The 14,481-nt window shown below is 29.2% G+C and overlaps 3 protein-coding genes across 3 annotated transcripts; all 3 read left to right on the top strand.

Moving 5' to 3' along the window:
* Positions 1-1,581: 1,581 nt before the first annotated feature.
* On the top strand, positions 1,582-2,338 carry LOC124911135 (protein G1-like6). Its single transcript, XM_047451575.1, has one exon. The coding sequence runs from the start codon at positions 1,632-1,634 to the stop codon at positions 2,214-2,216; it is 585 nt and encodes a 194-aa protein (XP_047307531.1). The 5' UTR covers positions 1,582-1,631; the 3' UTR covers positions 2,217-2,338.
* A 133-nt stretch (positions 2,339-2,471) lies between these two features.
* On the top strand, positions 2,472-3,258 carry LOC124911134 (protein LIGHT-DEPENDENT SHORT HYPOCOTYLS 2-like). Its single transcript, XM_047451574.1, has one exon. The coding sequence runs from the start codon at positions 2,482-2,484 to the stop codon at positions 3,094-3,096; it is 615 nt and encodes a 204-aa protein (XP_047307530.1). The 5' UTR covers positions 2,472-2,481; the 3' UTR covers positions 3,097-3,258.
* Positions 3,259-4,268: 1,010 nt separating this feature from the next.
* On the top strand, positions 4,269-5,210 carry LOC124913430 (protein LIGHT-DEPENDENT SHORT HYPOCOTYLS 4-like). The gene has a single exon (XM_047454014.1). It carries the CDS (start codon positions 4,423-4,425, stop codon positions 5,080-5,082), a length of 660 nt encoding a protein of 219 aa, XP_047309970.1. The 5' UTR covers positions 4,269-4,422; the 3' UTR covers positions 5,083-5,210.
* The last annotated feature ends 9,271 nt before the right edge of the window (positions 5,211-14,481 follow it).

Below are 14,481 nucleotides of genomic sequence, written 5' to 3'. Positions count from 1 at the left end.
ACGGGAATGGGGCAGGGATAGTATTTGTGTCCCCCGCCCCGATTTCACTCCGATTCTGCCACAAAAACCATAAACATAATTAAATATATTAAATTACCAATATATTTATTTATTCACTATATTTTATAAGAGTTGTAAGGTTATTTCTTTATAATAATATAAAATTTTAATATATTACAATATATATTATATTAAAAAAATCGTTTATATAATTTTATTGTATAATTTTTATTTATTTTTTTTTTTAAAAATTATTAACGGTATCCTGCGGGATTTCCCAAAACCGAAAAAAACCGAACGGGGCGGGAATAGTATTAAAAAAATCTCCGAAATTAAAACAGGGCGGAGATGGTATTAAAAAAAATCTCCGAAATTAAAACGGAGCGGATATGGTATTAAAAAAATCTCCGAAATTAAAACGGGGCGGAGATGGTAAATGTATTCCGCGCCCCGAATCGCCCCATTGCCATCCCTAATCACATAGAATGTCTTAAATCAGAATGAAGATTATAACTAGCCATATTATTCAAACTTTAAAAAAAAAATTATTTATTACTTATAATTCATTCAATTGGATTGTTAGTCGTTAGTTGGAGTCATTTTATTTAAGCTATATATTTGAATTATTAATTAAATTATTATTAGAACCCAACAAATGTCACGCACGCACAATTAATGACATCATTTGAAAATCTCAATTGTGAGGTGGTTGTTTAAGACTAGGACCAAGACTGTCCACACAATAATTTGTGGTTTTAATGGCGGACCTCAAGTGAAGACTAATGGCGGTAAATAAATTTATGAGTGTAAAAATATATAAAATAATTTCATTCTTTTTCAAATCATATGTTTGATTTCAATATCAAATACAAATTTACAATTCTATTTAAACTATTTTTATTTATTTTTCAATTACATTAAATGTTATCAGGTTTTAGGTGATACAACATATGCAATTGCGTAGGACGAGATAGGATCTTCTATTCTAAAACTTTAAATTTTTTATATAATAATATATTATATTATTTTTTTATTTTTATTTTTTTAATATTAAATATATATTATATATATATAACTTTTTTTATGTCTTTGTATTACTTATCTTATATTATATATAAATATTAATTATAAATTTATAATTATTAATTAAAAAACATTTATGAGACACAAAATTAAAATTTGTATTAGCCTCTATTGACCTGCATCCCTGCATGTTACATAAAAAAGAAATTTTCAGACTTTATTTTATTATTATTTTGAACACATTAAGAATATTAATTAATTATCATTCTCTTAATTAAACTCTTAGTTATCATAATAATTATTTAAACATACGCATTGTAGACAATATACTTTAACTGAGATTTGTTTTTGGACTTAATGATAGCTTAACTTAAGTGAGATTTGTTTATTTATTTATGTTAATTAAAAAATGATTCCCCAACAATAAACTTTGATTTTAAAGAAAAAAACAAAAAAAATTGTCTTTTTCTCTCTGCCATAGCCTACTCTCACGCGCCACCATTTCCCCTCCTTCACGCGCCTCCTCTTTACTCTATAAGTAAGCTAAACTATCCTCAACACATCTCCAAAAACCCATCTCTTCCCCGACGCGATCTTCTAATACAATCATGTCCGCCGCAATCGCCGCCGCCACGGCCGCCGCCCATTCCAATCGCAGACAATATTATACCTCATACAACAATATCATCGAAACATCAAACACCGTACCCACATCACTAACCTCTTTACTAATCAACAACCTCCATCCATCTCTTGTCCAACCATCTCTCAACCGCTACGAATCTCAAAAACGCCGCGATTGGAACACATTCACTCAATATCTCCGCAACCACCGTCCACCGCTCATCCTCAACCGCTGCAGCGGCGCAAACGTTCTAGAATTTCTCAAATATCTCGACCAATTCGGTAAGACAAAAGTTCATACCGTTAATTGTCCTTTCTTCGGACAATCCCTTCCATCGCAGCACTCGCAATCGCCATGCCCATGTCCTCTCCGTCAAGCTTGGGGTAGTCTAGACGCAATCGTCGGCCGTCTTCGTGCCGCTTTTGAAGAAACCGGCGGGTCGCCTGATTTGAACCCGTTTGCTTCTATAGCTGTCCGACTCTATCTTCATGAAGTAAGGGATATGCAAGCGAAAGCTAGAGGTGTTACCTATGAGAAGAAGAAAAGGAAGAAACCAAATCAAGAATGAACCCATCTAATCAAATTGTAATCTTTTGATGATTTTGCCTTTTCCTTTGTTCACCATCCTTGTCTTAGATTAAAAAATAGTAATTGGACACAATTATAGGCACAAAATATGGTTTGAGTGGACTTGGTCTAATGAAACAGTTAATTATAATATGAGGTTATCCAAAATGAGAACTTTAAGGAGAAAAACAAGGTTGATCCATGTATGAAAAAGCCAATATTAAACTCCATCATCATCTTCAACAGAAACCATAATAAAAAAAATCATGGCCGCCGCCGCCGCATCTGCCGCTGCCGCCGTCGTTTCCCTCCGATCAAGTTACAACAGAAGCTCCGGCAGCAACAGCAGCCATGAAAACAATTTCACTTACTCTTACATTACTCCTATCCATTTGCTATCATCAGTTTCCCGTGTACATAGTCGGGTAGATTGGAACAATTTCATTCAATACCTTCGCAAACAACATCCGACAATCATACCTAGCCAGTGTGACCGAACCCACATTCTAGGATATTTCCAATACATCGACAATAACGGGATATTCAACTGTCATTCAAGAGATTGTTCTTTCATCGGACAACCATTGTTTCATACATCGGAATGTTTATGTTTGATCCGTTATTGGGATGATATTGAGGCACTTATAAGGCGTCTTGGCGTGGCTTTTAAGGAGACATTTGGGGATGATGAGTGGAACCCTTTTAAGGACTTGGATCTTGTGAGTGAGTTGAAGAAGTTTCAATTTCGAGTTAATTATGTAAAGGATCCAAGGATGTTTAATGTTTTGGGTCATGTTTCCCCTCCTTCTACATCTCCTCCTCGTCCTCGTGGTGGTTATCGGGCGTGGAATTGTTTCTCGTTTAGATCCTCTAAAGGGTGAATTCAAACATTATTATTATGTAAGCTCTGTTTTTCATCATCTTTAATAACCTAATCTTTGTTGCCACTAAATTACTTGTTGATTTGAAAACATGAACTTATTCTTACAAAGTTATAAGTGATTGCGTTCAAATAGACCACTAAAAATTTAGAAATTGAATTTAGGGATTTGAATACTGAACTATTGTCTCGGTAAAAAGTTTGTCCTAGTCCGTTAGTCTTAACGAGCCGAGTTATTGCGTTCTTAGTTATTCTACTAGTAAATTCACGAGCATTTTGTTTAGACTCGTGTGCTCGTTGACATATTTATTTTAAAATTTGTTTGATTCTAATTTAAAATCATTATATTTAATATTTCTTATTTCTTGTAAGCTAGTTCTCTAAACGAGTCGAGTTAGTTCGCGCTAGAGAGCTCAATTAAATACATATAAGCCACTTAGACACTAGAAAGCAATGAAGTTGTTATAGTTAAGTTATTTTTTTTTTGTATTTTTTTTTTGTCTTTAGTAATCCCGATACTTATCTTTCCTTCTCATTTTGTCCCTTTGTCTTTATGCCATTTCTATAAGGTCGGTAAGATTAGGGCATGCAGAATGTGGAGGAGCTATTCTATCACTCACATTCCACACATTAGGTCATGTTGAATGTGGAGTAGCTTTTCTATCAATCACACCCTTATCAATTATCCTGATATCTTTTGTTTGAGTCTTCTCCGTCGCCCTATCTTCTTTCTACTGAACTCGAGTTTTAATATAAAAAAACTCGAGTTCAAATCTGAATATAAAAACTCGAGTTCAAATCTGAATATATGTTTAAATATGTCCTTGAATTGAAATACTCTGTACTTTACAACCTAATCTTAATATCCATTTGAGATTCTATTCTAAACAAAGAATATAAGTGGGGTTAATTTTTTAGGGTCCTCCTCCTCTTCTAAATATTTAAATGTCCATATTACCCTCCACTTATATATAATTAACTTGGTAATATCTTCTAATTTTAATGTTATCCACATATAATATAGATTATTAGGAAGAAATAGTCCAACATATAAATAACAGATTTTCCCCCTTTTGACGGCAACAACTCCTAAAAAGAAATATCCATTTCCATTAAATTATTCCTATTTAATTTGTTATTGAATAATTTATTAAAAAAGATAACCAACATGTAAATTAAAAAATAAAGAACGTGGAGTTTATGCTTTTATGGACCTAAACATGGTGTTTAAACTTTACTTAGTCCACCCACATCCACACCTCCTCATCCATTAAAATCCCACATCGCCTCGCCGGAAACTTCTATTCTATTCCTCTTCTATAAAACCATGTCGGCAGCAGTCGCCGCCGCTGCTGCCGCCGCCGCCGCCGCAGCTTCCAGGAGGTCTAAGGAAAATACAACCCACTTCAGACAATTCGCCGCCGCTTCTTACAACCGGCCGTCGTCGAGGTTTGAAGGAAATTCCAGTCATCCTTCTACAGTAGGGAATAATGATCTCTACGATTCAAAAAAAAGGTCTGATTGGAACTGTTTCATTCAATATCTCGAAAAACATCAACCGGAGGTGGGTCTCAATCGCTGCGGCGGCCCTGAAATCGTGGAATTTCTTCGGTCGGGAGAATTTAAGGTTCATTTGGATAATTGTCAGTTTAGGGGACAATGTTTGTGTCCTGTTTGGGATAGTCTTAATGCAATGGTGGATCGTCTTCGGAGGAGCTTTACGGAGAAGATTGGATTCATGGAATCAAACCCGTTTTCTGATGAAGCGGTGGAAATCTATTTGATGGAAATTAAGGATAGAGAGGAGAAAAACAGAGGTGTTACTTATGATAAGAAAGAACATTATAATCAATTGGTAAATATTGCGCCGCCGCCACCGTCGCTACCGTCGTCACCGCCGCCGCCGCGGCAAGTAACTTCATCCTCTACTTGTCCCCCACAAATAAAACGTAGCTCTTGGTGGAACTGTTGTTGTTTTTCGGCTTAATAGAAAAAGACTCAAATTTTATATTTGGATATATGTTAAACTACTTTATATTCTTTAATACTATTATTTAACATGTTTTTTCAAGGTTTATTTAAATTTATTGCTTACATATAAATAAATTATTGATTTAATAGTTTATTATAAAAAGAGATTAAACCTTAGAGAATTGTTCTTAAACGACGCAAGCAAGTGTCAAGGCCTTGGTGGAATTATTCCTTTAGTGACGCAAACAACAAAGCAAGAAAGTGCCAAGACCTAGTGGAGGTGCCAATATATAGAATTTTTTTAAAGTATAACTTGAATTCATTGGATATTCGAGTTTGAACTTTCAATATGTAAAGTGTATGATTCATAATGCTAATATATGTTTCTCTTGTATCGATGAAGTACATAGAAAAATGCGATGTGAATTGTAGAATTTCGTGAGTTGAGTTTTTGAACAAAAGTTGTGTCTAAAGCCATTAGATTAGATTGAGGGTACTTCTAGTTGTTTAGATTTTATGTGATTTTTTGGAGAGCTTCTTTGAATTATTTTTTTTAATTTTATGTTTTTTTGAGTTTTTATTTATTTATATTTTAATGTGATGCTCTTCAATGATTGTTAAGAATAAATTTAAAAATAAATAAAAATGTGGGGCTATAGCTGTGTATAAACTATAGTATTTTTTTTTTGGTCTTTAAGTGTTGGGCCTTTTGTCTGTTGAACACAGCCCACGGGTCAGGTTGAAAATTCAAATAAAAGGCCCAAATTTGTGAATGAACTGAAAAAATCGTTAAACTTAATTTTTTTAACTTCATCTCTTATTATTACGCTACTGTTTTTCTTTATTTATTTTAATTTAATCTATTTTTCTCAAATCTGATTCACTTCATTGTTAAGAATATGGTGTGATAGTTCCAACTTCCAACTTTAATCCATTTGATCCAAAAAATATAATGATCTTGAGTGGAGATGAAAGGCAATGATCAGGAGCTTACATATGAAAAACAAACCCTAAATCTTAACTTATGTTATGATAATTGCCAATGAACTCGAATCGAGCTTTCGAAAATAAAATATTTGGATGAGTCAACTAATCATTCGTGGAACATAGAAACACAATAAACATAAAAATTGTAGTTTTATTTTCTTCTCCATATATGTATTGATAGCGAGTTCATAACATCATGAATTTGTGTTTGAGAAAAAAAATCTCCATTGCAAAGACTTGAACATAAAATTCTCATAACTTGCGCCTCAATATTTTAAATCTCTCTGAGTATCTTCTTTATTTTTTTTACTTTCTTTTTTAGACATCAAAAAAGTTATACGTAATCATCAAACTCTTAACTTCACCGGTTTTTCCTTCACAAATCACACATTTCACCCACTCAGATTCCTCCACACTTTTCCTTCTCAAGAGTGTTTCAACATTCTAGGAAATGATTTTGTTTAGTGTTGATAAAAGTAATTAAAATTATGATTTGAGAATAAGAGTCATTTAGCTATTATTTAGTCTTGAATTTAGAGTTTAATCAATATAAATATTGATACTTAATTAATATTTGTATACCTAATCGAATTCAAAACCAAATCATTCTTTATCTCTATCCATATACTAAGTGCAGAATCAGCTGTTATATGTTGAACACTCACAATTTACTTATTGAAATTATACTATGATAAAGATAACCCAAAACAAAAGAATGAAGTAAAACCCTAATTAAATCCAGCTAGCCCAATAACACTATAAGCTAGCTACTTATATATATAAGCAAACCCTAAATACAATATATATAACAAAGTAGAATCAGTCCAATTAAGATGGAGGAAAGATGGGTGCTAGATATAGAGATAGGAATAGTAGGTAGGTGATATAGGCCAGCAAAGATGTTTGATGGGTTGGTATGATTATAAAGGTGTTATTATATTTGTGAAGAAGCTAAAAATGATGAGAAAAGGACAATACATGTTCAGAAATCACAGTTTTTTTTTTGTAAAACAATTTCAGGAATGATATGGAGAATGAGATGGAAGACCACCTTCAACAGTAACAAGCAAGAATGGTCAGTGAGTAATTTTAGGCTTTTTAGGACACATCCATGCCCAATAAATACCATCCCCCTTTTCTTTTTCTTGTCTTTTTGGGCATCATTCAAAGCTGTTCCCCTTCACTATGCATGGCTTTTTTCTCTCCCCCCACAAACCACTTGCAGTTCTAGTTCTGCATACATATCATGAAGCAAGTATTGCTCAGACCTAGCTAATATATCCTCACCTCCCCCTTATTATTTCTCTACCTGATCATTCATCATCTCAATAGTATATTTACCTGGAAACTATTTCAAAAAGGAATCATATGTTCAAATATATCATATGGAATCTTTCTTTTGATGTGTTTTCAGATATTTTCTTCTAACATAAATGATTTTTAATGTGATCTATAGTTTATCTTAATTGCATATTTACATTACATGCATAATAAATTGATTAAAAATTTTGACAGACTATTTAGGTGGAGAGAAATCGTTGAATATTCAATTATCGTAGTCGTCAAATTCGTATAATTCACAATAATATTATTACGACGTTTTCTGATATTCGTTCTGGAAAGTTATTGGGTAGCGTGATTTTTGTTTCATGTCATGTTTTGTCGTTGTACTTAAAAGATTTTTATCATTTTAATTATACATGATCATTTAAAAAAAATTGATTTGAAATGATTTTTTATATATTTGAATTTAATTTAGTTTCTAGCCCACCTCTCTTATATATAATTTCTCCTATAGTAATTTATGAGCTAGTTTTATTCAATATATATATATATATATTGATAGATAATCACAATACACTTAATTATGAGAAAGAGAATAGATTAAAAAAAATGAATTATATTTATTTTAGGTAGTTAATTTATTGCTAAAAAATACTATAACAAATGAAATTATTATGCAAATCTAAACAAAATTAATACATGATGATGATGTTCATGACCAGCTGCTAGCTATAGCCTATGTAGCTTTAATCAATTAACAAATTAAAAAGATGGAAAATAAGAAGAGAATCATATAAATTATCTTTTGGATTTTTATTGATTATATGGAGTTTTTTTTTTTTTATTTACCAAAGGATTCCTTTTTTTGGCAGACAAATAAACATTATATAATATAGTAGATCTTGACTCAAAACATTAAATGCATCTTATAGTTTGATCATGCATGAGTCTCTTGTTCAAACTTGATGTCATGCAAGCATGTTCTTCACATTTAATGACTGAATATCATACATAAAATATAAATTATATATTTATATATAATATATAATATATAATATATAATATATAATATATAATATATAATATATAATATATACTAGTGTAATTGCTCCTTATTATTCCTTATGCACATGATGTCTCCAAAAATCCCTTATTCAAGTTTTTCATCCTAAATTTAAACACTAGCTAGTGTTTCTATTATATATGATTTCAAGTTCAATATATATAAACCGCCAAATTAAAATGGGTTGTATTGTTGATGCTTTAAAATACACGAAAAAATGGTTTGAACTATATGTTATTTGACACGTCTTTTGCATCGCTAATAGATACAAGTTATTCGAAAGACCAAATATCCATAAGAAAAATATCGCCATAACCTATTAATAAGTTTTTTTTTTTTTTTTTAAAAATATCTAACAATTTACTATGAATGATTGTTAATTTGAGCTTGAGATGTACTTAAAGGATACAGGGGAGGAGGGTATGGGATTTGTAAAATAAAAATAAATAAAAAGAAGGGACCTTTCTGAAGATAGATTGGAAGTAAAGTTATTTAGGTCACATGGGAAAACATTAATCTATGCCATAAAATCCGAAGAATTTAATGCTTCATTCCAAATTTTATCCATATATTAAATAATTAATGTCACTTATTTGGATTTATATATCACACTGATCACATCATCGATCATTACAATTCTATCAAACTAATTTAATAACACAAATAATTCATTTTCTCTACTCAAAAAGTAATTATTTTGTTTTTTTCTAAAAGAAAATATTATTCATTTTAGAAGAGAAAAAAGAAACCTAGCTATATCGATCAATAAACTCTAGCTGACGTGGACCCTGATGAATAGGATTATTAGCTGAAAAGACGGTGACTGTTTTTCCTAGCTGTAAATTATAGGATCAATCCTAGCCGTCCATGCAAACCCTAAAACGTTCCCCCAATGTGTGACGTGGCATTTACAAGGCAAATATGAACACAACAAAACAATATGAATTCTTCTTATTTTATATTTAAAAAATATTAATTAGTATTAATTTTGAGATTTTTTTTATAAAATGATTTAAAATTTATTAATATATAATAACTAAATAGAAAAAAAATATAGAAAAATAGAAAAATAAATAATTATTATAAATATTTTTTAATATTTTATTAATTAATTAAATAATGTACAGGGAAAAAAAATTCCATTAAAAAAAACAGAGTTGTGACCCATAAAATTATACTAAATAAAAGTTTTAACAAAAAAAAAAGTACAAAAAATTATATAATTATAATATATATCATATAAAAACATTCCTATGATATATTAAATATAATTAAAAAAAAGTTAAACAATTCATAATATATATTTATCAATTAAGTAAATAACAATATAATTTATGGTCATTTAAAATTATGTTTGATTATGTAAAATTAAAAAAATAAATAAATAAACAAATTTATTTGGAAGTATATGAATGATTTAATATTTTTTTATAAACTTTTTATAATAACTTATTATATATTCAGAATTTATTTGAAATTATAGACCATATTAGAATAATATACTTTGTCAGTCTTAATAGAATATAAAAAAAAAATTACTTTAAATTAATTGACAGAAAAATAAAATTGTTTGACATTACCCTAAAGTCAAGCTAGGAGAATAAAAGCACATGAAAGTTAGTATCGTTATAACGTCCGTTAAAACATTTCAGGGAATAATTAATCCGGTTCAGGGAGCAGGCCGGTCAGCAGCATCGAGGAAGGGTTTTGGGCTGGCAGTAGGCAAGCAAGCAATGATTAATTAGATAAGTGATTATTTTAATTAATATTTTATTAAATAAAATAAATAATTAATATTCACATGGGTGAGAGGATGGTTGTGATTATTATTAATTAATGGGATTAAATTAAGTGGGAGAATCCCACTGGTAATTTGTTTGTTTCTGCTAAAAACCCACATTTAATTATTTAATTATTTAATTAAAAATAATTTATGTAATTAATTAGGGTTAAGGAAGTGAGATACAAGACTATATAGTATAGGGCTAGGAGGAACGTGGGGTATGTGTTGTCAGAATTATTCAATTATTTTATTATTCTCAAAATAGATCTTTTTTTTTTTCAATTCAAAGACAGAAAGAATGGACTCTTCTCATTTTTATATTCATTTTCACCTTTTAAAATTAATTATAAGATTATTATATATCATTTAAAAATAAAATGAGATTCTTAAATTTGAGAGACTAAATAATCATCATTAGTGTAAAATTAGTCATTACTTAAAGTACAATCTTGAAGAGATCTTTTTGCATTACACTAAAATTTTGAAATTACTTTATGTATATTTTACTGAATTTTAAATTAATTTTTTGTTATGAATTTTATGAAGTATGACTAGGGGTGTTCATCGGTTCGGTTTTCGGGTTATTCGAGTTTTCGGTTCGGGTTCTTCGAATTTTTATATTTTTTAAGCAAATTCGAAAACCGAACCGATTTGAATAAATTCGAATTCGGTTTATTCGAATTCGGTGAATTCGAATTCGGTTCGAATTCGGTCGGATATTCGGTTTAGACTAAATATAGAACATCACCTACCCATAAGATAATTTTTTTAAAAAGAGTTAACAAAATAAATAAGTTGTTAAAGAGATCTTATCTACTTAAATTATAAAAAACTATAAATCACGCAAACTTAGCTTAACGCTAATATATATTCGACAATTAATCGACGAAAGTAAAATAGTATCGTCGACGACAATATATGGCGGTTGAGACGTGTTGACAACTAGAGAAATGGGAAAATGAATTAGGGATTATGGATTTAATGTGGGAAAATGAATTAGGGATTATGGATTTAATGTAGGGATCTAGTAGGAGGTCTATGATAATTTAATATAAATATGTAATAAGTTATATAATATATAATAAAAATAAATAATAAAAATGAATTCGGTTTTCGGTTTGGTTTTCGAGTTGAAACCTAAACTCGAAAACCAAACCGAAAACCGTATTTGAATTCGAATCGGTTTAAAATTCGATTCGAAAACCAAAAATGTATTTCGAATTCGGTTTATTCAAATTCGGTGAATTCGAATTCGGTCGGATATTCGGTTCAGACCAAATATTGAACACCCCTAAGTATGACATATTTCGTTATATATTATTTTTTTTTTAAATAATTTTAAATATTATAAACTCACTTTAATTAATATACAATAAACACTCAATTATGCCTTTTTAAAAAAAAATAAAAAATTAGGAAGTTAACACCACCATTACCATCATGACATATATTTTAATTTAAAATATTTTTAAGTAGGAATAATTTGTCAATTAATGTTAAATGTACAAATATTAATTTTAGACATAATAACACTTCATCTTTTATAAAAATAAAAACAAAAACTAGTAATTCTCAATTGTTTAATTTAAGTTTAATCTTCCATTTATAATTATTATTATTATTATTATTATTATTATTTAGTAGTAAAAAAATAATTTTACACACCTTCCAAAGGAATGTTTTCATTTATGAAAGTTCATGTGATATAATTTTTATTTTGTTAAAGAGGAGATTGTATTAAAGGATCTCAATTGAACTTTCATGTATCATTACAAGAAGTTACATACTTGGTTAATAATAAATATAATAAATTGATGCATATTATTAAATAGTAAATGAAATTAGAAATTTTATAAACATAAAGAAAATATGTTTTTGTATTAGAGAATAGAGATTTTGTTTGTTTATAATTTTGAACAACAACCAACAAGGATTCTGAAAATGTCACATCAATAGGGTCGGTGGCTCTCACAATGATAATTGGCCACGCATATATCAAAAATTAAATAAATTAATTATAATGTTCATATTGCATTATTGTCATCCTTATTACATTACTATTGGCCCATAAATAACACGTATACGTGACCAAATTAATAATTAATTTAAATATATTAATTAAATTTTGTTTGAAAAAGTCACACCGAATATGACCCTATCAAATTAAGCTTTTTTGTCTTGTGAGACGGAAGGCATGTTTAGTGACGGTTTTGTATTAAAATAACTTTTGGAAAATTGAATGGCCATTAAATTAATTAAACCTTTGCTTTTTAAGTCTTTAAAAAGCTTATATTTGTCATTCATTATCCCAACACATGTATTAATATATGTTTCTAATTAGCTAATTCCTCATTAAGTTTATTATAATTATTAGTAAGGGGAAGCTAAGACCTTATTAGGTCATCTTATCAAAATCAAAAATATTAAGAACATACAAAAAGTTAGGAGGGAACAACACCCATTTAGACGAAGCCAAGGACTTCCTCGATCGAGACCTCGTGTTTGGCCAACCATTGTCAAAGTGACATAGGTTATTTTGGCCCTTCATAGTCAATTTGTTAAAATTATAACTTACATGTCAAGATATGAAATGTGAAGTAAGAAGTTGATTTTATAAATCTTTATAAGGAACCCTATTTGTCACGGAATGGTTTTAAGAATGAGTTTGAAATGAACCTATAGTTGCAAACTCTTGCGAATATATATAATCGATATTAGGGCATACCTCCATGAGAATTTCTCACATGCTCTAAAGTGGAAATCTAGGAGTGGATATATACATCAATATTGGAAGAGATCCTTAAGGTTGGATTGAGGGACACCCTAGTGTAATGTAACCTATGGTCACTTAAATAAAAAAACAAAATTTGAATCTTTCACTTATAGTTATTAAATTTATATAAAAGATAATTAAGTTATGTTACTTTTATTAATTGAAACATTAATTAAACTCTTGTACATTTTTATATTATTTGTACTTATGATTATATCATACATCAAATATAGTTCACCGACCCCATAAGAAGGATATCATTATCAATTTATCACCCGAAAAATATGGGTATGAACAAAACACACCAAGTTGAATTGATAATTATTCATTAATTAATGTGTGTGAACCAGTCAACATGAAACATCACCTCAAAATTCTGTTAAAAATTAAATGAAAACTTGTCTCTTCAATAAAAATAAAGAAAATAAACCCGACAACTTGTTGTCTATTTAATTATAAATTATCTTCTCAATCTTATATTATATATAATAAAAAGAAAAGGATGGAAATGGAGAAATTAATTAATATAACTGTACAAGCACAGTTGGATAACGTTTTGCGAATGTTTGATTTATTTTATTCAAAATGGCATCACAGTAATTTAAGCAAGAGCATCATTCTAACTTAGTTTTATTTTATCCAGTTAAGTATTATTTATTTAACTTAATTCAAAATTTATATATGCATCACTATCAAGAAAATGTATACCATAAAAATAAAAAACAAATCATATAGATTTTTTTATTTGTTAAATATGGCATACATAAAACTAAAAAAAGAATATAAGCAATAATTTGTGTAAAATGTGAGTTAGTCGAGCGGGCTAGATTAAATTAAGTATTTATTAGATATTTGAACTCGACTTCGAACGAGTTTATAAATTTGACCTCGAGACCGACTCGACTTTTTAACTAAAAGTTTGATCGGCCCGATTCGAAAACTTGAACTAAAATTAAAATTTCACGTGAAGAATTTTTTAAATTTAATGTTCTAATATTAAAATAATCAGGTTCGAAAAAGCTCGATAAACCATCGAAATTAATATATGAGCTCGACTCAAACTCAAGCCGAGTTTAGACCGAACGAGTCGGGAGCAACTTAAATCATTTGTAACAATATTATTTAGAAATATAAAAATTGAGAATTTAAAAGATATTGTAAAATTAAATAGAAGTGAGTTGGCTACAGTAGACTGATGATTATAATTTGAATAAAAGACAAGTTGCTTAATTGGGGCATTAATGACTGCTCGTGCATCATTAACTCTTCCTCTTTTAACTAATTACATGTTAAATTAATAACAAATCCTGGATTTGTTTTCTATTAAATTATATAATTTGATCTGTTATATATATTAATCATGGACAAGATATAATTAATTTTAATTTTATTATATTTATTTATTTATTTAAAAGTGAAATAACAGATGTATTGGTTGGCCATAGACATGTGTGCAAGTTGTGGCAAAAAAATTCTAACAAAGTTGCACGTTCAAGCTGCAGCCTCACACTTAATTAACTCTTAT

This window comes from Impatiens glandulifera, chromosome 8 (genome assembly GCF_907164915.1).
Source record: "Impatiens glandulifera chromosome 8, dImpGla2.1, whole genome shotgun sequence".
Classification (NCBI taxonomy): Eukaryota; Viridiplantae; Streptophyta; class Magnoliopsida; order Ericales; family Balsaminaceae; genus Impatiens; species Impatiens glandulifera.
The sequence above is the reverse complement of the archived record's forward strand: the minus strand, read 5'-3'. Positions and strand labels throughout refer to the sequence as shown.